The sequence below is a fragment of the Takifugu flavidus genome, chromosome 14 (assembly GCF_003711565.1).
Source record: "Takifugu flavidus isolate HTHZ2018 chromosome 14, ASM371156v2, whole genome shotgun sequence".
Taxonomy (NCBI): Eukaryota; Metazoa; Chordata; class Actinopteri; order Tetraodontiformes; family Tetraodontidae; genus Takifugu; species Takifugu flavidus.
In genome coordinates, this window is record NC_079533.1 from 11831989 (window position 1) to 11859908 (window position 27920).

A 27920-nucleotide genomic window follows, 5' to 3' on the forward strand; every position below is an offset into this window, starting at 1 on the left:
TCACCTTCAGCTGCCTCTCAGGCTGCTGCGCAGGGAATCAGCTGGGATTAGGGAAGACAAATGAGAGGGGGGGGATATAGCTAATAATGTGTTTATTTTCCCATCACGTCAGCAAAATTCCATCAAAAACAACGGGAATTCGGCTCAAAATCAATCATTTCGTTGGATAAGTGGTTTAAAAGTTGGTTTCCCCCCGATTTAAAGAGAATGTTGGAGGGTGCGTTGATCTTTAATGCTGCTGTATTTTGCTGAAAACATTCCAGGCGCCACTAACAAAACTGTTCTTGTCATTTCAGATGTTCGGCCTTCCCAGAGTGCTTCTGGAAGAATAGTGGGGAAATCTTTACAGGATTCTATAGAATTCAAGGTGGAGGCAGCTTGATCGTAAAGTGCAAATATTAATAACCATTCTAACGAGCTCATGATGGAGAAGCAGGACCACGAACCCCTGAGAGGAAGGTCATTATGATGACAGAGCTTATACGATAACAGGCACGGGCAGCTGCGAATGTAAACTTTAAAGCTTGTTTTTAAGCATTTTCCCCCTCAAAGTTATTGTAACGCTAAAATTCAAGGTGGAATTATTGTCATTGGCTAAGATGCTACTGAATCACCTCCTCTAACATCCTCATAGAGACCCCCACTATTTTAAAGGCGGGCCAGAACACACATTTCACAAGTCTGGATCCCAGAGAGAAAGAAATTGGAATTCTGGAAGATTTGTCCGACCTGATTATTGGACGTGTTGGAGCCGGATCATGAACTGTGGAAGTCCTCTGTGAGAGTGAGGCTACTGAAGGGTTGCTGGCTGAGGTGGCAGATTACACACCATCATTCTGGTTGGAGACTCAAGCTGCTTGCAGTGACGTCGGAGTCGGTCGGCTCGATGGATGGGTTTGGTGTCTTTTATTCACAACTTCAGATGGGTCGGGAAGCCTAAAGTGTTCCAGGTTTGAGAGAACAATCGGAATGTAGTGATGTCATGCATTATCTTGCATACATAGGGGTGAGGAAATAAAGGAGATAAACAAAGGGATAGCAGTAGTTTAGGGATCAAAGCCTCTTGACTGGGAATTTGTAGAACAAGGACAGACGTACTGCAGCTCCTCGATCATTAGATCACCTTTTAATGGGGGGGGGTCCCGACTTGTGCCTGCTGCGTTGCTGGACCAGTTGTATTTCCAGAATGTTTCCATGAGAGCAATGAGAGGAAAGGATAGTAGTCAAGGTAGCAGACAGTCGACTAGATACGCCTCATCTGTTGTAGCCTGACGTGTGCGGTGAAGATTTGGCATCTCTCTTCATTTAAAGTGGCTTTTTAATACAAAAAAATGTTAATTGGGACAGGTAAAGTCCCCAGCCTGGCTTCAAAACAGATGTGGTCTGTTTCCGTTGGCCAACTAAGCCATCGACTTGTCATTCATGAACAGTGTGAGGTGAGGCGAAGCTGAGTGTCAGTGATTTACAGCCTGGAATGTTCCCACATGTCCACTTCATTATCTCCCACACTTCTAATTGGTTTATAATTGTCTGTGATGGCTGTCCTCTCCTCCACAGTAACCTTGATATCCACAGACTTTACAGTGCGTCTTAAACCCAGCATGCTGGCTCTCCCCTGGGACTCTAACTGGGAGAATTACCTGAGGTTTGTGTCTTTCCCAGTTGTAATTTTTTCATGCGTAAGCACTCACAAGGTGACTCATCAGAATCAGCCGCCTCCCAGAGCTGGCGGCAATAAAGCAGATTATTTTAACATTAGTGCATATTTGAATCCAACTGAGGCCATAAACTTAATGGTTTAGCTCGCTCAATATGTCGGGGATGTATGTGTCTTGGAAATTTTCCAATATTTGACATTCTCAGGGGTGTATGTTTTTTCATGGGGGGTTTTATGGTGATTTTATGTGTTCTTGTGTACAAAGTTAATCACTATAATAACTGCATGGGGATTGGTGAAAATGTTATATGGAACTAGAATGTATCAATATAGGTGCAGATGTAGGAAAAATACGATCTCTTAGATTTTTGGGGTGTATAGTTCAATGTAGCTCATGCATTGAGTGTATAAATAGTTTTTTATAAACTGATAACTTCCAAAAACGTGTTATTTCTTTTTCAGTTGCAGACTGGAATAACCAGTAAGAAATTATTAAGTGTTTTACTTTAATTAGGATAAGGTACTTGCCTTTCAGGTCGCTACGCTTTGTCATGGTGCTTCAATTCCTCTAATAAAATGTCATGTAATCCGAATTTCCCAAATCCACCACTAAGCGTCGCTGTCTAAAACAAAGCAACATTGTACAACTTCCGACATCCGCTTCCCAGACCGGATGTTGACTCTCTGGAAACCTGACCGGCTAGTTAGTAGCGGCTAGTAGCGTGCATAATGTCTAACCTAGACGTGGACGATTTTATTCAACAAAATAGAGCCCTCGCCGCAGAGGTTGAGACTTATCGGGGTTATTGGGAAAGTGATAAACACTGGGAGCCAAGAAGGGAATTTATCCTGCGGAACATCAAGGACTTCACACCAGAACAGCTAGATCACCTACTCTCGCTGTCCATGGTCTGGGCTAATAAAGTATTTCTCGGCTGTCGGTACGTAGACAAAAGTGTGGTTGCTTTACGCATTCATTTGTTCTAAAACGTATCGTTATTAAAATAAACGTCTTCCGCACGATGAGCATGCCGAAAGAGTTTTCAGTAGAACTACAAACGATATATGTTTGATTTCTGCATTGAATGATTTTTCATCAATGCATGGTTTTTATCGTACCAAAGCAAACAGTCTACAAACATCCACCTAATCATTTTCTCTGCTTTTGTTGACCAGGAGGTTCATAAATGGGCAAAAAGTTGTTCCTTATCTCTTCTTCGCGTTGTGCATCAGCACACAATAAGCTCGCTTCTGCCCCCTGTGGTTAAAATGACAAACAGCGATGCATTAATTGACCATTTGCTCAAAAAAATCCCATTATGAGCATTGCTATACTATTAAAGCGAAGTGTATGAGTTGATATCTAAATTATTTTTTTATTCTGGACATGAAGTCATTATTGTCCTTGGATGGAATTTTTGGATTATAACATACATCAAGACTTGCCATTTTCATCAATCATGGCTGTTCTCAGTATCTCAGTGTTGTTAAAACAATAGTTTCACCTACCACAGCAGTCAAATTGGTTGCAATCTGCATTAGTGCCGCCAGATGTCAGTAATATACACTCTGCTGCGCGTGTTTTGATCAACACGTCCCTTTATTCATGTCAGCTATAGCAGTGAGCTGCTGGAGAAAGTCGTGGAAATGGCCGAAGGCATCGAGGTGGAGGACGCACCAGTTTTCAAGACCAGAGATGAGATCGTTAGAAACCAGCAGGTAGACATTTGGACACACGCACTCAGATGTTAAATAGCAATGATGTCCTTAATGTGTTTCTGTCTCCAAATCAGGCTCGATGACCAGTTCTGACCCTTCTGTCCTGGTTGGGTTTAAGACTGAAGATGAAGCTATTCGGAGCTCCCTTCCTCATATCATCTTATTGGAAGACAACAGTGTTTTAATCAATCGTCCAGTAATTTTACTTCTTGATATGTTTGTTGTTTTAGTCCCATTTTTAATACGTGATGTTTTGTTTTTTTACAATAAAGAATAATCCTGAGGAATTTAATTTTATTCTATCATTAGAGTTTAAGTACATTAACAAATTCACAACACACCAAAAAAAAAGCTTGATCAAAGTCTGAAAAATGAGTTTTATTATGTTTATACAGCTTATTGTTATAAGTATTTTTTGTTTAATTCACAAAATCTTATAGCACGTCCCTTCTGCTTTTTAGGTGAAATAAGTCACGAGCCACAATGTGATTTTCACTGTCTGACAAAAGAGAAACTGTTTCACGATGATTGTTCCATGGATTATTCGTCTGGATTTAGGCAGGATTATGTCATGAGTTCGTTCACAAGTGGTCTTCAATCGGGTATCGTGTGCAGGTAAAAACGCAGATGCAAACAGCCGATGAAACGGGGTTTAAACTCAGCCGATTTTCTTCCAACTGTTCTCACTTAAACCAACACGGTAAAAAAAAAAAAAAGAAGAAGCACACTTTCATCCTTTGATTGTTCATTTTAAGAGGACCGATGCCAGGATCGCTCGCGTCACAAGCAGCAAAACGAACCATTACGCAGTAAAAATGCAGCTCGAATCAAACGCGGAGAATCGTGAAAAACGTACGTCAAACCTTCCTGCTGCTGCTTTAACCCTCCAAAAATAACCCATAAACGGCACACCGATTCCAGTCAACCTGTAAAAGAGCTGAATTTCATGATCTCTGTGCTCCAAACACAAAAGAAATGAGCTTAAAGACCAAAACAGACTAAACTCACCGTTACTACAGTAAATTCTGCTCAAAGCTGTAGCTGTGGAAGCCGGTGACGTTTGTGGGCTCTCAAAATAACGTTCTGGGCCAGAGGAAAGATCCTCTCTCCTCGTTCAGGTGGTCTCATGGATGTGGCCGATCCCAGACAGCCCAGTGGGGGCACACCAGCAGGCGCGGGAAGAAAGGAAAAAAACTTCCAAAGGAAAACCCCCCCATATTCTGTAAAAACTAAAACAGCATCAATCCAACCAAACAAAATAAGATATATTACAAATTCTGTTAGCAATAACTTATTTCACATCATGCACTTAAAAAAAACAAAAACAAATAAGATTGATTCCCCCCCTCCCTCCCTGGTTTTCCTTAAACGTATTGGCAAGCAGGACAGTGTCCGTTCGGGTTCGGCTGCTTCTTTCTTCCTTTTATCAGGGTGGCACTTGAGTTCTGATAAATCTGATGCGTTATTGTTTTTCTTGACGAGGTAAAGATGAAAGACTGAAGTGGTGGGATGATGAAGAGAGGGCGATGACGGAGAGGAAGGAGAGGAGCGGGAGGGAGGGGCGCTCAGCTGTCCACCCAGCTCTGCTCCACGATGGCCGTCACCCTCTTCTCGTACTCCCGCTTGTTTTCCTGATAGAGCTGTGCGGCCTGGCTGTTCGCTGGGCTGTTGGGATTTGGCTCATCCAGCAACGACTACGGGGGAAAAAAAGATTCCATTTCATGAGCGTTCATGTCAGCGGCTGCATTTGTGTCTTATTTTGGGCGACTCACCTGGATGGAGGTGAGTATGGATGACACGTCATACGTCGGGCTCCAGCGGTTCTGAAGGATGTCTAAACATATACTTCCATCTGCATAAACTGGAGAAAACACATGTTGGGATAAACGCCGCGCACGTTGGTGCCTCTACAGAGAAGAGAAACCCAAAGAGTGAGCGAGCAGGCTGCCCCCAGAGCATTTGGGGGTTCGGGACCTTGCTCAAGGGTAAATCGGCAGTGCTCTGGAGCCAACAACCCTCTGCCTCTAAAGACCCCCTCATCAGGAGAGATCTTTGGGTCTTCACCGACACCTTGAGTTATTCCTCTGCAACACTCATCACCAAGGAGACAACACACGGACGCCAGAACCGACATCTTTAAATGGTCATTTATTCTGCTGGATCAGGTGGACTCACCGGATCAAGGCACCAGTGAGGGAGGGGGGGGGTGAAATAAAACAGGGTTTTGGCATCAGAGATCACAAACGAGCGCCACAGGAAGATCCAGATCAGAGATCTACTGACATCTAATGACAGAGGCTGGACCCTGGGTGAACTCCCAGTAAGGGAGGACCCAGCCTGACGGACGGGGATATCTGGACCTCCTCAGCGACAGGCGGGCGATAAACACTTAGAGCATTAGCATGAACCCTGATACCCCCCAGGGAGCTAAACAACACGCACCAGGAGAGCTGTTGGTCCAGAAATAGAACCCTCGAAGCTCTCCATCTCTATCTGGGCGCTCTGTAAACCACCACCATCTGCAGAACTCGTCTCCTCCTGGAGGAACCCGACTGCTGCCTGACCGAGCCACGCCAGCAGCCACGCCAGCAGCCACGCCAGGAGCCACGCCGCTCCATCTGTCCCAGCTTAAATCGCTCAAATCTCACCTGGCGTCAGGGTTTATACGCAGACGGGGGCTTTCAAACGCGTGGTTAGAAATCAGCCCTACGTCCAGCTGTCACGCTGCCAAAGCACTTACCATTAGGGTGAAACATTCTGGACACAAATCGGACTGTTGGAGGCTTATTGGGATACTCCTCTGAGAACTCTATCAGAAGCTTAAATGTCCCTGCGAAGACAGAGAGGAGGATCCGATCAGCGCCAGGGCGCCATTTCGTTAGGAAAATACAGAAAGGAGGAATTATGGGGGGGTCGGAGAAAGTCAGAAAAACAATAATGTTGCTAAAAATACAGGCTGGAAGGAAGAAAAAAGGCATAAATGGAGACATGTCAGCTGTAATGGAGGGGAGAGCACAAAGCCTGAGTCGGCACTTATCCTGCCGGACCGGATGGGGGGGGGGGGGGGGGGGGCGCAGGAGTGGAAGCAATTTCCTGATTTTCTGGACAACTTACCATCTTCAAACGGTGTCCCCACGGGCCTAAAGAGGACAGAGAGTCAGAGAGCAGGTTTTAAGTCGGGCACATTTCCTTCAAACAGCCTCAGTTTCTGTTTCCCAGCGCCACTCAGGTCCCCAATCAGCAGTCAATCAGTCAGAGGAGCAGGGAGGGGCCGCGTTCAGCCCGACTCACCCAAAAATAACAGCATTCCAAAGCATGATATTGTTCTCCGATGGCGCTCCGCTCACACCAGTGGGAGGGTCTTCTTGAAGTCTGGGTAAGAAAAGGGAAGGAGACATAAGGAGAGAAGGGAGGAGGACAGACAGACAGGCAGACAGACAGACAGGCAGGCAGACAGACAGGCAGGCAGGCAGACAGGCTGCTGCACATCAGCCGGACAGACTTCCCCCTTTTTTTATGTTAAAAACCCATTTTTGACATATTCAATGCTGACAAGTGACCTGAAACCTGGTTTATTAAAGCTCAGGGCTTTCCCATCTGCCCCCCTCCCCACTGTGGGGCAGGGCAGGGCAATATGAGCCAAGTGCACCTCAGAACACATGCATCTGGAATTCCTACAACAAATACACGTCTTGTAGATCGCCTTTCTTTTCCGGGCAGATGTGGAATGTCCTCCGTCACACTCAGATCTCAGGCCGAGGTGAATCATCAGGCTCGTCACCACGTAGGAAAACTGCCTCCGGCTATTTGCGTGACGAGACGCTTCTGGGGCACAATGTGAGATTTGCCGCACCGGCAATCGCCTAGCAACGAATCAACAGCACTCCTCCTCCAAATAAACCGCCATTAGTTGTTTATGAGTGTGGAATATCGAGACCTACAACACCAAAGCAGGCGAGAATACTGGTTTAATGAGGACTTGGATGTTTAAAAGTAGGCTGGTGTGAGCAAGTGTGTGTGTGTGTGTGTGTGTGTGTGTGTGTGTTCCATGTCCGTAGCTGCGGCCAGACCCACAGCAATTAACCTCATTTAACATAATCTGTCTGAACCGCGTCCTGGAAGAAGGATGCGGATCTTAAATTAAGACTACAACTGGAATATGAACTGAAATCAGTATTAATTCCTGCACATCAGTGGGATCTGCAGCACATCACTGGTCCAGCGCTGAAGCTGACAGAACTCCGAGCACGGCACGGACAGGCTAATCCTGGAATGTGCCTTTGTTTTTCCCTGGTCTCGGTGTCTCCTCGCCACCCGGGGACCGGCCACATCAGCGTAGAATTACGGTGACACCTTATCTGCTCCCCTTCATTGGCTGTTCTAAGCAGAAAGGCTTAAGGTCTTTTCTTCCCCAATGACAGGTGTGTGTGTGTGTGTGTGTGTTTCACCATATAGATCTGGGTAACAGCTTAGTATTACACGCAGGTCCTTCCCATGCACAGGCTTTACTAAAGCAGAGGTAGAGGATCAGTTCATTGGGTCTGTGGCCCCCAGCACATCTGTCACCAACACCTGGGGGCCAGGCTGCTCCCCGGGGGGCCCTGAAACCGTAACGTTAACGGGGCTATCTGGGTTTAGCTGCACCTCCGAGGAGGAGGACAAAGACCCGTTGTTGCTGCAGGGAAATGGGGAGGTTCCGTTTGGGCTGCCACCGAGGAGCCCCTACGGCAAGACAACGAATTAATCAGCCCGCTAAATTTAACCCATCTCCGGTTACGTTAGCCGGCGTGAGTCGCTCCGACCAAAAACAAACAAACTGCCCTCAGAATAACGAAGAATAAAGGGTGCTATCTTGGTAGCAAATGTGATATATTTACCACAAAATAAGCCTCGATCTAGACTCCTTTAATACGGTCGACGAATGAGATAAATACAAAGAATCTACGTTTAGGCACTGGTGAAACAACTCAGAATAGCTTTGTTAACAGCCCCTTTGCATCAGCGGTGAAGCTAAGCTAACGCTAGCTTCCCATGCTAACGCCGTTAGCTCCAACACAGGCAGAACCAAGTGCGCCGCGTTACGGTTACCTTTTAAAATCCCTCATTAGGCGTCTCCTCGCCGGGGTCGACATTATTCTAGGCGGGCTTTTAAGAGCCAAAACCAGGACCATGCACCGAATCGCAGCCGAGAGCTAAGCAGGGTGTTTCTTCCGCCTGTGGCCGCTTTTCTTCTTCTCCCAAAACAAGCGGCGCTGACGCTGCTGCGCGGAGGCTCGGCCCCCTTATGATGCCCCGGTGGAGAGATGCCCCCGGACCCCCGGTGCACGGCGGTTTACGGGGAAAATGGGTGTCATGCCATCAGAGCAGCAGGTCATTAAACAATATCAGCATGTTGAGGCTCGTTTTTATTCATTCTATCATATATAAACGGTAGAAAACACAAAGGTAAACCTAGATTTGTATCATAGATCCATTCATCACAATAGAAAGGTACTCTACGCCAATCGTTTCTTAATAATTATATGTATTCTCTCTTTTTTGGCGGTGAAATCTCTCTCTCTTTTGGAAATAGATCATTGCTCTCCATATCTGAGATCTGTGAGAGGACCAGTTATATCAGCAGCAAAACACAGAACAAATTCCCTTGAAAACTTAAATATTTGGTGCCTTTTTCTCTATGCTGAACTGCTTAGGTTTCCTTACTTCTGTCTCCTTTTTACAAAGTTCAAATCTTCACTTTCCGCGGATGTTGTAATGCAACAAAAATCTTTATATCCTGAAGGAGCTCTGTGTTTTGGACCGGAACCAAATGACCCCAAAACTGGAAACACATCAGCATCACGTATTGCTGTCTGCTGCCAGGGGAGGAATCCTGTCTTTTTGTGATTTTTGTCAGCAACAAACTCCACGTTTCTTCTCTCAGGTGTCAAACAAACTGGATTATATGATTTTCTATTATCTATAACGTCTCAAAAAGTTTTGATTTGACGTCAATCTTGCCAAATCTTTGGGGAAAAGGGGGAGAAACCTGGACTGTGCTGTTGGTTTTAGCCTTGCTGTCTCTCTGTAGCGTGCATAGACTGCAGCATTCCTGTGGTGGGGCTCCAGAAATTAGGATTTATTACATAATGGTTCAACAAAAATGACCTCGGCCATATTTGGTATGACATTAAGCAGTGTAATTATGCCCTGACATGTACATAAATGGTCAAATCTCTCCTTTGGTCGTGGCTCTGCTTCAATCGCCTCTTAAAAATGCAGATTTGAAATGAATGTAAAAGACAGTAGGCCTGCCTCTGCACTTTGTAATGTCCCAGTGTTACTTTGCTACTGTTTTCCCCTTCACTCATGCTCAGTGGTCACGCTGGCCTTTTTAGCTCGATCAGGCTCTAATGGTCCATTAGTTTCCACAGAAACCTGCAGGGGCGTTTGCAGAGACTGCAGTGACGGGGCGGCTCCCCGGCGAAGCCGCTGCTGTGTTTTACAGCTGTCAGGGCAAATGACGAGAGAAGCTTTGGGAAGGTACAAGATAATTATCTCATTAGTGACCCAGTGTCATCTTGCATCTGTTTGGACCATAGCAGTAATTAAATTACGCAGCAGAAGGTCGATCCTGCCTGTACTTGTCATAGTTTGGGATCTTGTTAGCATTTTTTTGCAGTTAGAGAATAGACCTGCTGTTAGTGTGCCGGAAAGCCTCGTTATTATACAGTAAAAGGATGTCTGTGGGACTATAAATGCGTTTTTGTTGAACGCTCTGTAACAACAGGACATTTTCTGGCGATAAAGATGACCGAGTGAGGCAGAGCTGTGAAGCTGCACCATAATAAATGCAGAGCATTCTGGCCACAGCTGTAATAAACATGTTATAGCTGCGGGTACATTATGATTTCCCCTGATTCTGTCCTGGAAATCAGCCCGCAGTTCCTCGTACGCACAGCAGAGGGCGCTCGAGCTTTCACACGAGAGCAGAAACTTGCTGTTGTCATGGTTTCCGGTAGTCTGGAGGCTGCATGTAGAAGGATTCATTTGTAGGAGGAAGAGACGGAGATGGCTTCTCTTTATCATATCTGCTCCAGAGCTCTACAACATGTGTCTGCAGCAGTCGTCCTGAAGTTTGCTATTTATATTCAACTCACAGAAATGCTTCTGGGTGTTGTTTTGTTCCTCTCTCTGTTCCACAAAGTCACACAGAGGTCAGGTGCCGCGTGACACAATGCCGCAAATGACGTAATGTTATGTTATTGTTACTCAAACAACTGTGGGCTTAATTTCCATTGCCCCACCATCCCTGTCCAAAACAAACATTAAAAGCACGCTCCCTGTCTGGGCCACATGACGGATCTGAGTAGTTCGTGGTACGTTGAGGGATGCCGACAGCCTGGTATCAACATCAAACGCGCGGCCCTGCATCCGCCTGGCTCAAATTAAAAGGGCTTTTGTCCTCTGACACACGCCAAGAATTCAAATTCAGCTGTAGAGAAGCAGCAGGTACCCGAAATAGCAGGGACAACAAAGACCGCAGCCCCTCGATAGATCGCTGCCGTCTGATTGGTGGTCAGCCTGGCTGGTGCTGATGGCACCAGGGCTGCAGAAGGGAGTTGTGTTTCTCTGGATTAAACTCCAGGATTCGTGTTTTTATGCACCAGAACCCACAAATCCAAGACAGTCCAAATGAACTTGCCTCCCTTCGCTGTTTCCTGCATGCGCCAAGATTGTGGCTGAAGCCCAATACAGAGATCAGCTCAGCGAAGGTCACAGAGACGCCGGGCATCCAGCCCGGCATCTCTGCCCCCACCTGGGTGACATGCTGGTGTAGAGAACAACAGTCCAGAAGATGGTTCATCACTGTCACGAGAAACACGAAACCGGACGGAGCCAGAAGACATGTGGAAAACCGCATCAGGGTTCCAATTCTTTAGCTCAGTGGAAGGTCCTACAAGGCAGATCCAGCCTGATTATTGCTCATGTGTTGAGGTGGGTTTTAAAAAAAATATGACTGGTGCTTTGAGGATGTGAAAAAATAACCTCTTTTTTCCAGTCAGCCTAGCAATCATTTTCGAACTGCCCAGGAAACTGAAGGAAACCTGAAATGTTTGCGTGTACACCAATTATTGAGAGTGAATTTGACCTCTGCTTCCTTACACTCCAGCCAGGTAACGTGGGAAACCCCCCGGTTATCGTTCCTTTCCTCTGAGCCACGAACTGCCCAAACAATGCTATATTTGTTACATGAAAAATTACATTTGTGATTATAATTTCAAATGGGGGAAAGCTACTCATTTACATTTAGTTTATATATTGTTCCTGACAATTTGTGTTTTTAAGATTAAGACAGCATCCGTGCAGGGTATTTTCTTTAAGGATTACACTGCACCTGTGTTGATCCCATCTCAGACATATTTAATATCCTGTTTGCACGGAATCCAGACAACAGGATGTGGACTCGGCACACAACAGCACAAACAAGATTTTAGAATTATAGGAGGTAGGGACAAATACTTATACACTTTTACAAGTTTCTATTAAACAACAATAACACTCAGGTGCACCTTGCCAAAAACAATATAGGCCAATCCTGTAGGTCAGCTTTTAGTTTGTGTAACACTGACATCATTGCTCCGCCATAAAATAAATAACAATAATTAAAAAAAATCACATGGTCTTAAAACGCGATGACGTCTCCTGTCTGTGGCGCGTTCGTAAAAACTTCTCCGTTCAATGTTTAACCAATGAAAATGCAGAGTAAGCAGCGCTGCGGGGCCAATGGCCGAGCTCCTCGGCTCACGTCTCCGGTTGCAGTTGTCGTTCAGGTGCGTCAAGCTGGATGTGAACGCGGGGCTCGAGGTTGTTCGGGCGGCCGATGGACAACAGCTCAAACCCTGGGAGCCGCACCGGAAGTGCTCCGCCAAACTGGGATATTTTCACTGTAAAGTTTCAAGGCACTCACTGAACTGTAATTACATTGTGGTCTATTATGCGCGACGATCATTTTGACTTTTTTTTTTTTACACTCAAAGACTCGAAAATACTTATATACCCATTGTAAACAAAAAAATATTTTACACTGCTCATTATGTTTGAGTATTGGTTATTAAATAGTTTGATAAGCTTTATGGGACAAAGTTGATTGGGATTATGAATTAGTTTTTGAACTCATTTTGAAATTATGTCACTAAATTACTCATCCTCATTGTGTTTACTTCAAGAAAACAACATTCTCCAACCGCAGTGCCTTTATTTTGAAGGTCCCACGCGGAAGTACCGTGTTGCATTGTGGACAACTCCACAGGCGTCCGGGGCGGAGAACCATCTGACGTCTCCCCTCCCTTCAGTTTCAAGTCAGTTAAATCACAGCGACCCGGCGTCTTGGGAGCAAGGCAGCAATTAGCGCTTTTTAAGTTGACTCTACGCGCCGCGAAGAAGCCCAGAAAGCCTCGGAAAGTTACCTCACAACCAGAACTAGCTAACGCTTTAGCGGAGGGAAAGCAGCGACCCCCCACACACAAACTATAAACCCACAGAAATGGACGAAAAGGCGTTCACGAAGGAAATCGATCAGTGGATCGAGCAGCTCAATGAGTGCAAGCAGCTATCGGAAGGACAAGTGAAAACACTGTGTGAAAAGGTAAGATCTGTTTCCATAATAATGCTCCCCACCCTAATGGGTCGCCTCTGCTTCCCGACGCCTTGCAGACATTCCTAAAATGGCGCCTTTAGTGTACATTTCATTGCGTTGTTCGTATATTTGACAGTCATTGCGAGTGCTCACTGGCCTCCGGGGTCGTTTGGGCGGGTTTGTAATCGCAGTCTATCCGAAATATCTGGAAACGTCGACTTTAATCCCACATTCAGCCATGGTGCGGATCCCAGCCACAGCGTTGCCCCCAGGACCCCTTCACGTACCCTCTGACTGGGACCTGTAGCATCTCTCTAGCTGGTTGGAAGCGGTTTTAAAACTCCAGTTGTACCAGTTGTCACTCTCACACACGCACATCATGGTTGGAGAAGCGTGCGCGTCTTCTCGGCGTGCTCAGATTTGCTCTCCCGTCTGGCGCGGCTCCCATGACCGACACCTTTGTCCCCCTTAAACGTGTCATTGGATTACGTAATTGGCCCAAAAGGACAACATGGTTATTGCTGCGTCAGGGTTGCTGTTGTGCCTCTTTCATTTATCACTGGGCTTTTATCCTTGATGGCTGCCTCTGCTGCGCACACGCACATGTGGCTGGACGTGTTATTTTATCTGTTCCGGCTGATAAATGGCCCCTGGCTGCAGACTTTTTTCCGGTCTGAGCTGGAGGTTCATCTCCAATCTCCCCCAGCATCTGCAGGGTTGGGACTACCTGCTGGATTCCAGCTGCACAGCAACACCAGTGCACAGAATATCCTGTTTTTCCACGACTTGCGGGCATATTCCAACCAAACGGCGCATTGTTGGTGTTGCTTTTTCGTGCGCTGTCTTTTATTTATGTGGCTTTTTCATGTTGAATCATCTGTATTAGTGAGAATGATGGTCATCATCTTAATCTGAGATGCTTATCCTGAAAGGCCTGACTCATAGGAGGACAGCCTGAAGTCTCTTAAGGGGGAATCACTCAGACATCCAGGCTCTAATCTTGCTCTTGGCCTCTATGATCACAAGCAACATTTCATTAAGCGTTTCCTTTATATGTGGTTTCAACAGATCTGCTTTTCTTTTACGTCGGCAGCTTTATTTCTTATGAAAAGACGGAAAGAATCAGGCGGTTCCTATTTTGGGAATGTTGGGGATTGATGGAATGGGGTTTTCAAGCATTTTGTCAAGCTCGGCTTTAGGTTTTCCTCCTCGTCTCTGGCATTTCCAGCGCGCTGGCTTTATTTTTAGATCATAGCGGAAGGGTTCTAGTCTTCTGCCTGTTTGTGAGGTGAAGACTGTCCGTACGGTTCCACTCGCTGCTGCCGTTAGGGGACATTCGGGGCAAATAACGAGCTGGTAACTTCTGTCTTCCTGCATGTGAGGAGCCATTCAGCTCCTCGCGCCCACACGTCCTCCTATCGGGTTTATAAATAGCGGAGGTGATTGATTTTGGAGTTGCATCACCAACAGATCCACGGTGGGGGGGGGGATCAGGGTCTGGTGCAGGATAATGGCGCTCGCAGTGACTCAGAGCGTCTCTGTTTTGGGATGTGTGGGGGTGTGCAGGAACGAGATGGCCTGTTTGTTCTCTGCTGTGCAAACACAGAAGCTTCACTGCTGCTCTGTTCCTGTCGTCCGCAGCAGGTGAAGTCCATGAGGTCGGCGTCACGCGGCCGTCTGCACTTTCAGATTCTTCTCCAGCCTGTAGATTTCACAACAGTCCAGTCACAGCGCGTATAAAGCCATTATATGTGCGTAAAAGTGTTTTTACTGTGCTGTTTTGAGGAAAGCGCTTATCCTTTAACTATTATATGTGGAGTGAGGTCATTGAGGCGGATTTCTGTCCAGTCAGGCGAAACCTATGAAAACTTTGCCCACCTTTACTCACCACGTCGTGAAAAGCGCCAGTAAAACTGATTTGTGGAGGCCAAACAGGCAGGATGACGTCTCCGCGGCAGCATACCAGGACCCAGGCGTCCTCCCACCAGCTTTCAGGTGTGGTCTGTACTCTGGGTGAGGTGCGTGCGTCATGATTTTTGTTCAGGAACAAAATAAACGGCTCTTTCACCCTTTTAATAGTCAAGGGAGGAGGCTGATGTCATGTGGAAACAGCCCGGTCTGCTCCTATAAACAGCACCTCACGTTGAGGCTTTTATACCAGTGGAGCATCCGAAAACTCACTGGGTGCACTGGGAAGCCTTGTGGGGATGGAATTACCAACATGATACTGGCTCTAATTGAATTCTGAAAGAGCGGTCTGGCATATTTTCCTGGAGGGAGGACGTGCTCCGTCTAAATGAGATCAAGGAAGATTTTACTCTCGACTTCTTGGAACCCGTCGAGAAAGTGGTGCAAAACAAAGAATTTTAGATTCTCGCCGTCTAAACTCGGAGATTCAGCTTTCATTTTAAAGCTGCTGCTTCATTTCAAATTGGTATAAATGTGGTTCAGTCATAAACCACTTTCTTTTTAGCGCGTCAGCTAAAACCCGTACAGTCCTCCCGCTGTAGCGCGTGACCGTCGAATCAACCCGCTGAGTCAAATGGCTGCGGATGTCCAGCCGCCCCAGTGCATTATGGGTCAGATAGACGGCCCCGTTTTTGGATTGCTTTGATTATTAAATCTTGCCTTCTGTCCCCTCAGGCTAAAGAGATCCTGACTAAGGAGTCGAATGTCCAGGAAGTCAGCTGTCCCGTGACGGTGTGCGGCGACGTTCACGGCCAGTTCCACGACCTCATGGAGCTGTTCAAGATCGGAGGGAAGTCCCCAGACACCAACTACTTGTTCATGGGCGACTACGTGGACAGAGGCTACTACTCGGTGGAGACGGTCACTTTACTCGTAGCTCTCAAGGTTGGCAAAGCTCCCACACTCGTCCCGCTTTCTTCGCCGCGGCCGCGCTAGCTAACAGCTGTGCTCTTCCTGTTTCCAGGTCCGTTACCGGCAGCGCATCACAATCCTCAGGGGGAACCACGAGAGCAGGCAGATCACACAGGTGTACGGCTTCTACGACGAGTGCCTGAGGAAATACGGCAACGCCAACGTGTGGAAGTACTTCACAGACCTGTTCGATTACCTCCCCCTCACCGCGCTGGTCGACTCCCAGGTGAGAGCGCGCAGTTGACAATCAAAGCTGGCGCGGAGGAATCGGAAATATCCAGACTGAGCGGAGCTTTCTCCTCATCCTGTAGATTTTCTGCCTTCACGGAGGCCTGTCGCCGTCCATAGATACACTGGATCACATCCGAGCGCTGGACCGCTTGCAGGAAGTGCCACACGAGGTGGGTCTGGGACGCTAGATGAAGCCGAGACGGGAAGTCATGTGATAAGAACCGCGACTCACCTCCCCCTTCTCTTCTCTCTGCAGGGTCCCATGTGCGACCTGCTGTGGTCGGACCCGGACGACCGCGGCGGTTGGGGCATCTCTCCCAGAGGGGCCGGCTACACGTTCGGCCAGGACATCTCCGAGACCTTTAACCACGCCAACCGCCTCACACTGGTGTCCCGAGCCCACCAGCTGGTCATGGAGGTACGGCAGACGCTAACACGCAGTTACGATCGGACCGCCGAGACACTGACGCGCCTGTTCCTTTAGGGCTACAACTGGTGCCACGAGAGGAATGTGGTGACAATATTTAGCGCCCCCAACTACTGCTATCGCTGCGGCAACCAGGCGGCCATCATGGAGCTGGACGACACCCTCAAATACTCATTGTGAGTGTGATTGATGGTCGATTTCACTGTCTTTTTGTTCGGGCCGTGGCCAGAACCAACCCGGCTAAAACCACCTTCTCTCCTCGCCAGCTTGCAGTTCGATCCGGCACCTCGCAGAGGGGAGCCGCACGTCACCCGACGCACCCCGGACTACTTCCTGTAAGCCCCCGCAACGTCAGGACACAAGAACATTGAGCTGGAGGGCAGCATGTGCGAGGAGGACGGGCGGCCACATATTCACACAAAGACCTATTAAGCATTTAACAGAAGCGGCGTGCGCGCGTGTCCACGGACGGTCCAAGCGGTGTGTGCCATAACCATTTCAATGTCACGTGTTGAGGACAAAATCTCCCCAGTATGTAACGGCGGTGGCGTTTAAAGTCCCCCATCCTGTTCTGCGTCGCTGGACTGACGCCACCGAGGTCCAAAAGAGGGGGGGGGGGGGAAATGTATATAAAAAATGAAAGAATGGCGATGCCATGGCTTTGATCTGAACACGATCTGTTTGCACTTTTGTAAATCTTAAAAGAATATATGTAACATATGTTAAAAGGTGATTATTTCACACTACGATGTCTTTTGTTTTTTTTCCTTATTTTTAATGACGAATAAAGCCCCGTTCGCGCCGGTTTTACAGATGTTTTAAGGAGAACCCTTCTCCTGCAGCGGTGATGTCATGACTTTGGTGTGAAGGACAGGCGAGGGAGCGTCCTTCCCCCCCCGTCTAAACTCAGACACTCCCTCAACCACAGTCGGCATCCGCTGAACCATTTGATAATAATAAAGATGTAGGTGACTCCTCTATCTGCCTCCACGGGTTTTTCTTGACAAGCTGCTGATGTCACCCATCTGGCACCAAGTCCAGTGTAGAAAGGGGAATTAGTCAGATGTATAGACTGAATCATACAGACGTGCAATATTTCAACCTGGAAAAAAGGAAACATCCATGAAGCTGAAATTTACATTTTTAGAGTGTGATTCACACATGGCGAAGAGGCGCCACCTAGAGGCCGCTATCTATCTATCTATCTATCTATCTATCTATCTATCTATCTATCTATCTATCTATCTATCTATCTATCTATATCTATATCTATCTATATCTATCTATCTATCTCAATAGAACATATACAATAATGCACATGAATGGAGGAAATATGTGATGATTGTTGCAAAGCTGCACAGCGACAGGAAAGGAAATAAAAATAATAAATGGCGCCTAAAATTTAACATGCTTGCAAATAATAGCCGGATTGTGATCGTAAATAATAATAATAATAATAATTGCAAGTTGCGGAGGCGCGGGGAGCCGCTGGACCCTGTAACCAGGTAGAAGAGCGGCCGTGTTACCGCCCCTCGGCTCCCTCCTGTCCGGCCAGCGGGGCAGGCTCACCAGCGCAGAGACTTCCAGCCTGTCGGCGGCTCCGTTGGTCAGGTTCTGCTCTAGATTCCTGAGAGATCTTCCTCTGGATTTGAGTGAGATCGTTAACGGTAGGGCGCCTTATCGACTGCGGAGGGGGACGGGTCCGTTTCCCCCGGTTCGGTCGCAGTCGGTGATCGGTTGCGTTTAATAACCTTTTGTTTACATCCGGCCTGTTCGCTCGGAGGCCGCGCGGACGCTGCCGGGCTAGCTCCGCTCATGCTAACTGCGCCGTTAGCATCCCGTTTAACAACTCATTTCATTCGTGAGAACGACTGTAAGCGGCTTATCAGAAGGGGAATTTGTGCATGCACTGAATATTTATGTATATTTTACTGGCAGAAAGCTTGTTTGAGGCTCGTTGCTTGGCTTTGTGGGCGTTTATTCAGCGTTAGTAGGCTAGCTCCGGTTGACGTTAAGCGTGCGGCAACAGGCTTGACAAGAACAAGGGCCGCTGCGTTTGGATGATTTAAAATAAGGTTGTTTTTAAAAAAAACAAAAAAACAAACAAAAAACACCCAATCTGTTTAATGTGGTAGCTGCCGTGGCAAATCATTGAACGCGTCTTTATACGCCAGGACACGCGTGACCTAGCTCGTCCGCGTTAGCCTCCGTGTCAGCTTTTAACGTCCAGTTTCTGCTGGTGCTTGTGTGTTTTAAAGATGCCCACGATAAAGCTGCAGAGCTCCGATGGGGAGATCTTCGAGGTGGATGTCGAGATAGCCAAACAGTCCGTCACCATTAAGACCATGTTGGAAGGTCGGTCTCAAGTTGCCCATGTTTATACGTTTCTTTTGGCAAAGTTCTAACCTTTGCCATTTCTGACCGACAGATTTGGGGATGGATGATGATGGAGATGATGATCCGGTTCCACTTCCTAATGTGAACGCAGCCATCCTGAAGAAGGTAAGGGAGGACACCCTCCTCCCAATCTGTGCTTTTATTTTGGAACGGGGCGAACCTGTTTTTGCGTAACTGTACCGAGCCGAGCAGGGTCGTGTGTCACCCAGGTTGAGTTGTGTTTACTCTTGTGTCCTGAAGGTCATTCAGTGGTGCACCCACCACAAAGATGACCCCCCACCCCCCGAGGACGACGAAAACAAGGAGAAGAGGACGGACGACATTCCCGTCTGGGACCAGGAGTTCCTCAAAGTGGACCAAGGCACCTTGTTTGAGCTTATTCTGGTAAATACGCCCTGGTCGCCTGAGCTGTGGCTTTTCTGGAGCTCTCTGGAATTCGTAGCAGTTCCCAGTTTATTTACAGGCACATATTATTGACGCCACACAATTTCTCCGTGTAAACAAGCACCTGATGAGGCAACCGATGCTGGAAGAGCTGTTGACTTCCAGGAAGTGAAACATGAGTCCTGATGTTTGTCTTATTATGGTGAAAGCATGAGGACATCGCTCGTGGTCGCCCTTTTCTGCCCAAAATAACCTGCAAATGTCATGAACAAGTGAATATTTGTAGTGTTCTGGCAGCAGTTTAAGGAGCTTCATGCTTTTATTTTGAAAGCTCGCCTGTTTTTGAAAGGTCTTTCCTGTTTACAGGGAGCCTTGTTAAATCCAGTAACTATAATTTTAATATGAAAACCAGCTTCGACGACCACTTCCTGTGCTCGTCCTTTCAGGCGGCCAATTACCTGGACATTAAAGGCCTGTTAGACGTCACCTGCAAGACGGTGGCCAACATGATCAAAGGAAAGACCCCCGAGGAGATCAGGAAGACCTTCAACATCAAAAACGACTTCACGGAGGAGGAGGAAGCCCAGGTACGCCCGCGACCTCTGACCTCTGAGAGCACCTCACAGGTGAATCCCACCTAATGTTTTATTTTATTTTCCTCTCTCAGGTACGCAAAGAGAACCAGTGGTGTGAAGAGAAGTGAGGGGGGGCCGCCGACGCTCCCACACCGATCCCACTGGTCCCCGCTAACTGGTCACACTGGCATTGTTCATAATTGTGGATATTTAGTAGGTTTGGACCCCCCCCCCCTCCCATTTCTGCATGACCATTACAATCGGCTGTAACATTAATTTAAAACAGGAAACGTGCTGAAGAAAATCCAAATTTCACCGATCCGTCGACGGTTCCAGCATTTGTCTTTTTTACTGACATGTTTGTTTTCTTGTAGTTTCTTTGATCGAATAAAATAGCCTCTTTGGAAAATGAAAGAAAAGGGTGAATATCCTTTGTGCTGTCTGTAAATCCATGTTTGTTTGTTTGTTTTTGCCAGCACACACTGGGAGTTCTACCAATATGAAGGAGGGAATAAAGGTGTTGAACAGTTGTTTTCATCATTTTATTACGTCAAACAAGAACAAGTAATACACCAGAAGCATTTGAGGCATAAAAATACAAAAGGCAACGTCAAAGTGTTGCCACTACTCTCGGGAAGACCCTTATTTATATATTTTTTTGTCGTTTTTAGCTTTAATTTAAAAAAAGAAAAAAAAGAAGCTATTTTCTAGCACAAGCGCGCCCTCTGCTGGAGGCAGGCGGCGACTACCGGACAAGCGCAGCCTCGGCCCGAGGCTTCGAGCACAACAGTAAACTGAGAGGAAATAGACGTTTCTGACACCAGGTTGTAACATGCACAGATGTGGCCCCACGGGGTCTGAACACTGTTGCAGTCGCCTTCTCCACAAGAGAACGAAACACAGCGCGTGTTGCTTTGAGAAATGGCACAGACTGGGGAGGGGGGGGGGGGTGTCTTTTTTTTTTGGTTCTTTCTAAAATTAAGATGACTCAAAACAGGAAAAAAAAATCCCAAAACTTTACAACACAATGAAATATAATAGTACCCATTTGGTGTCGTTAGTTTACAGAGCTGCAAAATTCAGTTAAAAGCCCCCCCACCCCCACCCCCCCAGCATAAGATCGGACCGAAGACAATAAGATTCATACAAATAAGATGATTGACAGCTGAGAAGTGCCTAAGAGAAACAGCTTTCCACACCTCAAATGTTGATTTTTCCTGTTTAATGGGCAGAGTGGGGAGTTAAAAGCTGATCGAATCGATTGAACGGAAGCTAAAAGAAAAAGTCTGTTTTAAACCTGAGATTGTGCTGGTGCCGGCGGGCCCAGTCTCAGAACTCCCTCCTGGGTTGGTCGGTATTGATCACTGAACAGAGCTCATTTAACGATGACAGGCGTTTGTCCAGAGCCGATCGGGTATCGGTCAGAGCCGATCCAATCCATCCTACGTTATTGCTTTTAAAGCCGCAGGCCCAGGGAGGCGTCGCTGTCCTCGGCCTCCGCCTCGGAGAACCTGCGGTGGCTTTTGGACTTTTTTTCTCCACATGGGTCGAGCTATTGGAACTGATCAATACTTGATGTTAGCAATTGTCCTGTGGGTGGAAAGAATGGATTTAATAGCACAGGAGCGGAGGGAGAACCTCTGGAAACTCCCCACAGCCCCAGAAGACCGACCCTTCCATTGATCCTTTGATCCAGCAGCTTTGTAATCTCTTTAATCTATCAAATCACGTGGTACAGTTGGACGTGGGGGTGTCGGGGGGGGATCACTGAGGGTCCGTTCGCACTTTGAGCGAAGCCCCCGCGGCCTCGTGCGTCTGTTTGCCGGACAGTTCCGTGCGAGCGTGGGGCGGCTTGGCCGCGGGCGGCTGCTGGGGGCGCGAGCGCGTGTGTGGAGGGAGCAGGTTGGACGGCGGGGAGGCGGGAGGCGGGGAGCTGCCCGGGGAGGCGGGGAGGAGGTGGCGCTGGTAGAGATGTGGAGGGAGGGAGGGGGAGGGGGGAGAGTCTATAGCACTTAAATCTGAAGAAGCTGGGCTGGGGCAGCCTCCTCCCTGAAGGTAACGAATGCACTTCTTTTTCCTCCTAGGGACAGTCAGAGAGAGTTATCTGTGAATAAAGTGTGGATGGGAGATGTCAGCGGGCTTCGGCGAAGATGCAGCACGTCAACAAACACTCAAAACATACAGAACAGGACACAGATGGAGCTCTAACCTTCCAAACAAACAAACAAACAATCAAACAAACAAACCCTCACGTTAATATTAGTTGTTTCCACTACAGCAGGTGATTGTGGGAACAGCTAGTCTGGCTATGCTAACTAGCAACACCTCTAGAAGGCTTTTGCTATATCAGTCCGATATGTTAATGGAAGATGACAGAGAGCAGATAAACTACCCCCTAGTGGCGGGCTGCAGTATGGATTAGGCCCCGCCTCCTTCAGCAGGAGGTGGAGTAGTCATGATAATGTGTTAGTCAGTGGCGTTTAAACGGGCCTGTTCGAGTGACATAAAGACAGGAAGCTAATTCAACGGAATCATTTAATCCAGGAGCCATGAACTCCTCTGTTTCTGGAGCGTGATGCTAACGACACGCCAATGCTCCGGCGGGGAATACCACTCAAATGAAACGTTCCGCGTGCACCTTCCGACCTGCCGCCAAGCCAGGTTCTTCTAGCCAAAAGACTGAAGTGCAGCACCGAGCGCGGCATCAAAGCAGCTAGCAGGTCCCCGTGATCGTCACCAGGATGTGATATGAGTCACTACGTTCAACCGCAAGAAGAGGTGCGAGGCCAAATTTAGAGAGAGGAGAGAGAAAGAGCGATAGAAAGTGATTTCTAAATGTCAGAGTTTGCCACCAAAAGGCTCCTGCGACCGCATCGCATGAATGAGAAAGGTGAAAGCGCATGAGCATGAGAAGAGCGCCAGGATGCAAACAAGCTGCAGGGAGAAAGCGCCTGTACGTGTGTGTGTGAGGATTTGCTCTAACCACATTCACCCCAGCCCCCACCCCCCCAGATCTCTCAAACTGAAACACGCTCATCGATTTCCATGACGTGACAGAGGGGAAGACGGCGAGGTTGCTACGGCGCTGCGGCGGGGACGCTTTTTCCCGCAGATTCCCGACTCCTGCAGAGGCCTCAGATTCATTAGCATGATTAGCACTAGCATCGGGGCGCCGTTGGATAAGGTAACCGCCGAGCGGTGTCGCAAACGGGCTCTTTTTAAACCCAGCAACCACTTTTTTCCATGTGGGATCCGCTGACCTTTGGCCTTTTTGCTGCGCGCGTTGCAAACGAGCTACAAGCAGCAACAAGAACAAAAGCCGCCAATTTTTTGCGCCGCTTTGGTCGAGTTTTGCAGTAAAAGCAGATGAATCTTCCCTTCAGTGACACACAAGCAGTGCAGCTGTGTGTGTGTGTGTGTGTGCGTGCGTGTGTGCAGCTGCTTTTTTATTGAGTGGTATTCCACCTTTGACCATTACTGGGAAAAACTCTAAAAACCCATTCGACATTGTGCTAGCCCTGATTTAAAGAGCCAGCAGTGGGGGCCGTTCTTGACCAAGAACACGCCTACATTTCCCATGAATCTCTATTTTTAGGTGTGGCGCACAGAAGGTTAGTGACAGACGACCTTCTTTAAAGGCAGAAGCCAAGGAAATAGAGGAAACGAAAGGTGACCTGCCTTCAAAGAACGCTTTGGTGAGCGCTAAAGCGAGGATGGACAGATGGAGGGACGGGGGGCGAGATGAGGAGGGTGGATGCTCGTTACCCACCTGCAGGGGCCGCACCAGTCCGTTTGTTGGTTGAGGCCGAAGCGAGCCCGGCATTTCTTAGGAGAGCCCGGGTCTGAGCACAGGCATGCACAACACGAGCAGGGAGAAGGGGGGGTGGGGGTGGGGGGGGGGGGTCAGACACCAGAGGAGAGAGTCAGTGGAGGAGGAACGAAGGGGGGGTGGACGAACACGTTCAGGGAGAGTCAGCAGCTTGGACTGGTTAGTAGCAGCTCGGAGGAACATCAGCAGCAACAAGGCTCAGACGCGCGTGCGTTCGGATCGCCTCGGACCTCTTCGTGCGCTTGCGTGGGCGGAGAGCGGGCGGAAAACTGACGTTTCCGGCTCCAGCGGCAGAAGAGCGACCGTTTGTCTACATTATTTGTGAATTCGGGTTATGGAAAACGAGGTGGGCGGCTTGACGCTCGCGCCGCATCCTGCCGCCGCAGACGAAACCTCTGCTGTCACGTCAGAGCTGAGGGGAGTTTACCTGCGCCGGAATCCTGCAGCTTCTCCCGTTTCCTCTTCTTTCTCTTTCCCTGCGGGAGGAAGAAAAACACAATCACTTGCTTCTCGATTCCTCTCTTCTGCCCCAGGTTGGTTTTCACCGTCCCGTCCGGACCACCTGACAGGAAATACCCTCCTGTTGTGTTCTCAACCCTCAGTCTGAACCTTATCATCAAAGAGGATCTCCTGGTCAACGCGTTCCTTTTGTTTTAAGCTAAGAAGCACATCTGAAGCGGCGCCATCCGTAGACGCTAAAGAGACGCGCGCTCTCATCGTTTGAATATCTGCAGGCCCGGTTCCTCTCTGGCGCTGCTGCGCTGCGTGGACGCGGGGGCAGAACCGGGGCCGCCGGCGCTGTGACGTGAAGCGAGGCCTCGTTCTGGGTTGAGATGGAGGATGTGGGCACGCAGCTCTGCCGCCCACCCCCGTGTCTGCCCTCCCAGGCTCGCTGCAAACTTCGACTATGCGGTGAAGACAACAGCAGCTCCTCTTGCAAATGCACCTTTGTGCGACGCTACATAGCAGCAATCGTGTGTGTGTGTGTGTGTGTGTGTGTGCGTGCGTGTGTGCAGCTGCTTTTTTATTGAGTGGTATTCCACCTTTGACCATTACTGGGAAAAACTCTAAAAACCCATTCGACATTGTGCTAGCCCTGATTTAAAGAGCCAGCAGTGGGGGCCGTTCTTGACCAAGAACACGCCTACATTTCCCATGAATCTCTATTTTTAGGTGTGGCGCACAGAAGGTTAGTGACAGACGACCTTCTTTAAAGGCAGAAGCCAAGGAAATAGAGGAAACGAAAGGTGACCTGCCTTCAAAGAACGCTTTGGTGAGCGCTAAAGCGAGGATGGACAGATGGAGGGACGGGGGGCGAGATGAGGAGGGTGGATGCTCGTTACCCACCTGCAGGGGCCGCACCAGTCCGTTTGTTGGTTGAGGCCGAAGCGAGCCCGGCATTTCTTAGGAGAGCCCGGGTCTGAGCACAGGCATGCACAACACGAGCAGGGAGAAGGGGGGGTGGGGGTGGGGGTGGGGGGGGGGGGGGTCAGACACCAGAGGAGAGAGTCAGTGGAGGAGGAACGAAGGGGGGGTGGACGAACACGTTCAGGGAGAGTCAGCAGCTTGGACTGGTTAGTAGCAGCTCGGAGGAACTTCAGCAGCAACAAGGCTCAGACGCGCGTGCGTTCGGATCGCCTCGGACCTCTTCGTGCGCTTGCGTGGGCGGAGAGCGGGCGGAAAACTGACGTTTCCGGCTCCAGCGGCAGAAGAGCGACCGTTTGTCTACATTATTTGTGAATTCGGGTTATGGAAAACGAGGTGGGCGGCTTGACGCTCGCGCCGCATCCTGCCGCCGCAGACGAAACCTCTGTCACGTCAGAGCTGAGGGGAGTTTACCTGCGCCGGAATCCTGCAGCTTCTCCCGTTTCCTCTTCTTTCTCTTTCCCTGCGGGAGGAAGAAAAACACAATCACTTGCTTCTCGATTCCTCTCTTCTGCCCCAGGTTGGTTTTCACCGTCCCGTCCGGACCACCTGACAGGAAATACCCTCCTGTTGTGTTCTCAACCCTCAGTCTGAACCTTATCATCAAAGAGGATCTCCTGGTCAACGCGTTCCTTTTGTTTTAAGCTAAGAAGCACATGTGAAGCGGCGCCATCCGTAGACGCTAAAGAGACGCGCGCTCTCATCGTTTGAATATCTGCAGGCCCGGTTCCTCTCTGGCGCTGCTGCGCTGCGTGGACGCGGGGGCAGAACCGGGGCCGCCGGCGCTGTGACGTGAAGCGAGGCCTCGTTCTGGGTTGAGATGGAGGATGTGGGCACGCAGCTCTGCCGCCCACCCCCGTGTCTGCCCTCCCAGGCTCGCTGCAAACTTCGACTATGCGGTGAAGACAACAGCAGCTCCTCTTGCAAATGCACCTTTGTGCGACGCTACATAGCAGCAATCGTGTGTGTGTGTGTGTGTGTGTGTGTGTGTGTGTTAAAACGTGTGTTTCCAGGTCCCAGAACTGAAACCCTCCCTCACTTCTGCTGCTCAAATGGCTTAAATATGGTCCGTTGAGACGCAGGCACACGGACACAGACTGTGTTCTACACTCGAGTCCGTTTTGAAGTCGTGAGGAGGCGATCTCTGCAGAAACTAATCAAAACCCGTCCTTGAGGGAGAGTCGAAGGTCGTTACAGCAGGTTCTGAGGTCAAAACAGGGAAGGATCTCTATCAGCTGTCGTCATACGTCACAGTCCAAACATTTAGTCCAGAGCAGGAGAGGAATCGTCGTTGTGATTGTCCTGGCGGCGAGGCTGTCGCCGCTGACGGGGACGAGCATTCAGAGGAACAGCCATGCAGCCCTGCTGTCTGTTAGTGTAGCGGAACGCTTCCATCTGGACCTGACAGCCAGTCACGTGCATGTGAGCGCTACTGCGTGTTTGATACACCTGCGTTCACCTGCGTGGTGTCTCTGAGCCAAGGCTGTCTGTAGGTGCATGCACCCGCAACCCCTTTTCATGCAAATCGAACCCCTTTTTTTTTTTTCTCCCCCCACCACAGAGGCATAGACCCGACATAAGACGTGTCCCTACCCAATCGGCTTTATTCTTTTGCCCCTCGACCCCGCTAAGGCCCGCCTCCTGCAAGAGTTCAACAGCAAACTGACAAGTGAGTGGGCACACAGCAGCCCGGACACAGCACGTCCCGACACATTCAGACGGCACATCATCAGATCCTCTTTACATTCATGCTGCTCCGCGCCTTCAAAACGGGCCAAGTAACAAGCACGGAGCCGTATCTGATGATGCTACGTGACGTTACGGTTGTATAAACACAATGGCTTCGATGGTATGATTTTTTATGGAGCAAGGGCGGAAAAGGAGGAGGAATCCTTACGTAGTTATCCCGGGCGGACCAGGTGGGGTAGAGCTGCATGTGGAGCTGTCGCTCTTTCCGGGCCAGCTCGTAGTACTTGGCCTGCTCCTCGCGGGTCAGCGCGTGCCACTGCAAGAAAACATGAATGTGACGCTGGAACGTTGCTTTACATGAGGGAAAACCTGCCAAAAAGCAAACGTTGATGCGATCGTGGCTCGTCTTTCTGGAGGCCTGTTCTTGTTTTAATGTTTTTATGAGGACAGCAGCATGTTTAACACCCCCTCTCACATGCTCAACATGTGTGTATTGGCTTTTTAATGTGTGTGTGTGCAGGTCCCTCACCCTCCTCCCCAGAATCTGGTTGATGGCGGCGCTCTCCTTTAACGTGCATTCTGCGATGACCTTCGCCCTCATTTCCTTCATGTAAAGCATAAAGGCGTTCAGAGGTTTCTTGATAACCGGCTTCTTGGGTTCTTTCTGCTGTTTGACCTCCTGTTTCCTGGAGGAATGTGAGACCGCAGGGGTGAAAAATCTGTTTTCTCTTTGCAAACACGGGCTCGGGCTGTGGATCGGTATAATAAGATCAATACTTACAAATACATGCCTCTGTCGTACTGGTCATGCTCCTGTTTGCCTGTAGGGGGCACTATGGCAGGATGGGGGATGCCTGTAGGATGCATGCCTGACGGGCCCAGCATGAGAGGGTGAGGAAACCTGGTGGAGGAGGAGACAAAATTACATCAAAGGACAGGCCTTAGTCGGTCTGGAGCAATTAAAGTTGGGGGTGGGGGCATCAAAGCATAAATGCGCAAAAAAAGCATTAATGTTCAGGAGTAGAATGTCAGGGATTTGAGCTGTCTTCTCACGCGTCGCCACTAGGGGGAGCAGTAGCATTGCTGGA

At 48.7% G+C, this 27920-nt stretch overlaps 5 protein-coding genes and 1 long non-coding RNA gene across 15 annotated transcripts in view; 4 read left to right on the forward strand and 2 right to left on the reverse strand.

Moving 5' to 3' along the window:
• The first annotated feature begins 31 nt into the window (after window positions 1-31).
• Window positions 32-2100, forward strand: LOC130537255 (uncharacterized). The gene is made up of 3 exons (XR_008953587.1): window positions 32-217; window positions 297-1436; window positions 1558-2100. It is a non-coding gene; the product is annotated as an uncharacterized LOC130537255 (long non-coding RNA).
• Window positions 2101-2312: 212 nt separating this feature from the next.
• Window positions 2313-3663, forward strand: cdkn2aipnl (CDKN2A interacting protein N-terminal like). The gene is made up of 3 exons (XM_057053920.1): window positions 2313-2598; window positions 3271-3376; window positions 3451-3663. Exons 1-3 carry the CDS (start codon window positions 2387-2389, stop codon window positions 3457-3459), a joined length of 327 nt encoding a protein of 108 aa, XP_056909900.1. The 5' UTR covers window positions 2313-2386; the 3' UTR covers window positions 3460-3663.
• Window positions 3664-3733: 70 nt separating this feature from the next.
• Window positions 3734-8638, reverse strand: ube2b (ubiquitin-conjugating enzyme E2B (RAD6 homolog)). Its single transcript, XM_057053918.1, has 6 exons — window positions 8465-8638; window positions 6668-6748; window positions 6491-6516; window positions 6117-6206; window positions 5149-5237; window positions 3734-5070 (listed from the first exon to the last, which is right to left on the reverse strand). The coding sequence occupies exons 1-6, from the start codon at window positions 8545-8547 to the stop codon at window positions 4942-4944; spliced, it is 498 nt and encodes a 165-aa protein (XP_056909898.1). The 5' UTR covers window positions 8548-8638; the 3' UTR covers window positions 3734-4941.
• A 4032-nt stretch (window positions 8639-12670) lies between these two features.
• ppp2cab (protein phosphatase 2 catalytic subunit alpha b) lies at window positions 12671-17511 on the forward strand. The gene is made up of 7 exons (XM_057053911.1): window positions 12671-13004; window positions 15639-15848; window positions 15928-16101; window positions 16187-16276; window positions 16363-16524; window positions 16591-16709; window positions 16800-17511. The coding sequence occupies exons 1-7, from the start codon at window positions 12903-12905 to the stop codon at window positions 16870-16872; spliced, it is 930 nt and encodes a 309-aa protein (XP_056909891.1). The 5' UTR covers window positions 12671-12902; the 3' UTR covers window positions 16873-17511.
• Window positions 17512-18028: 517 nt separating this feature from the next.
• skp1 (S-phase kinase-associated protein 1) lies at window positions 18029-20419 on the forward strand. Its single transcript, XM_057053919.1, has 6 exons — window positions 18029-18200; window positions 18792-18888; window positions 18962-19035; window positions 19171-19314; window positions 19761-19901; window positions 19982-20419. Exons 2-6 carry the CDS (start codon window positions 18792-18794, stop codon window positions 20015-20017), a joined length of 492 nt encoding a protein of 163 aa, XP_056909899.1. The 5' UTR covers window positions 18029-18200; the 3' UTR covers window positions 20018-20419.
• Window positions 20128-27920, reverse strand: part of tcf7 (transcription factor 7) — a 36869-nt gene continuing 29076 nt past the window's right edge. The window contains exons 7-13 of one of the 10 annotated variants that reach the window (XM_057053906.1): window positions 27614-27733; window positions 27362-27518; window positions 27041-27148; window positions 26737-26784; window positions 25558-25606; window positions 25066-25138; window positions 20128-21969 (exon numbers count right to left, since the gene is read on the reverse strand). In XM_057053906.1, the coding sequence (XP_056909886.1) occupies window positions 21654-21969; window positions 25066-25138; window positions 25558-25606; window positions 26737-26784; window positions 27041-27148; window positions 27362-27518; window positions 27614-27733 (871 nt within the window). In that variant the 3' untranslated portion in view covers window positions 20128-21653. The other 9 variants (XM_057053898.1, XM_057053897.1, XM_057053902.1 and 6 more) reach the window with 9 other exon arrangements.

Bases quoted from the DNA above. Each gene is read 5' to 3' on its own strand.
- cdkn2aipnl (XM_057053920.1), top strand. From the start codon at position 2,387: ATGTCTAACCTAGACGTGGACGATTTTATTCAACAAAATAGAGCCCTC. The intron at 2,599-3,270 runs GTACGTAGACAA...TATTCATGTCAG, and splicing joins AAAGTATTTCTCGGCTGTCG to CTATAGCAGTGAGCTGCTGG.
- ube2b (XM_057053918.1), bottom strand. From the start codon at position 8,547: ATGGTCCTGGTTTTGGCTCTTAAAAGCCCGCCTAGAATAATGTCGACC. The intron at 6,749-8,464 runs GTAACCGTAACG...TTTCTTACCCAG, and splicing joins CTAATGAGGGATTTTAAAAG to ACTTCAAGAAGACCCTCCCA. The intron at 6,207-6,490 runs GTAAGTTGTCCA...CTGTCTTCGCAG, and splicing joins GGGGACACCGTTTGAAGATG to GGACATTTAAGCTTCTGATA.
- ppp2cab (XM_057053911.1), top strand. From the start codon at position 12,903: ATGGACGAAAAGGCGTTCACGAAGGAAATCGATCAGTGGATCGAGCAG. The intron at 15,849-15,927 runs GTTGGCAAAGCT...TCCTGTTTCCAG, and splicing joins CTTTACTCGTAGCTCTCAAG to GTCCGTTACCGGCAGCGCAT. The intron at 16,525-16,590 runs GTACGGCAGACG...CTGTTCCTTTAG, and splicing joins CCCACCAGCTGGTCATGGAG to GGCTACAACTGGTGCCACGA.
- skp1 (XM_057053919.1), top strand. From the start codon at position 18,792: ATGCCCACGATAAAGCTGCAGAGCTCCGATGGGGAGATCTTCGAGGTG. The intron at 18,889-18,961 runs GTCGGTCTCAAG...TCTGACCGACAG, and splicing joins CATTAAGACCATGTTGGAAG to ATTTGGGGATGGATGATGAT. The intron at 19,315-19,760 runs GTAAATACGCCC...TCGTCCTTTCAG, and splicing joins CCTTGTTTGAGCTTATTCTG to GCGGCCAATTACCTGGACAT.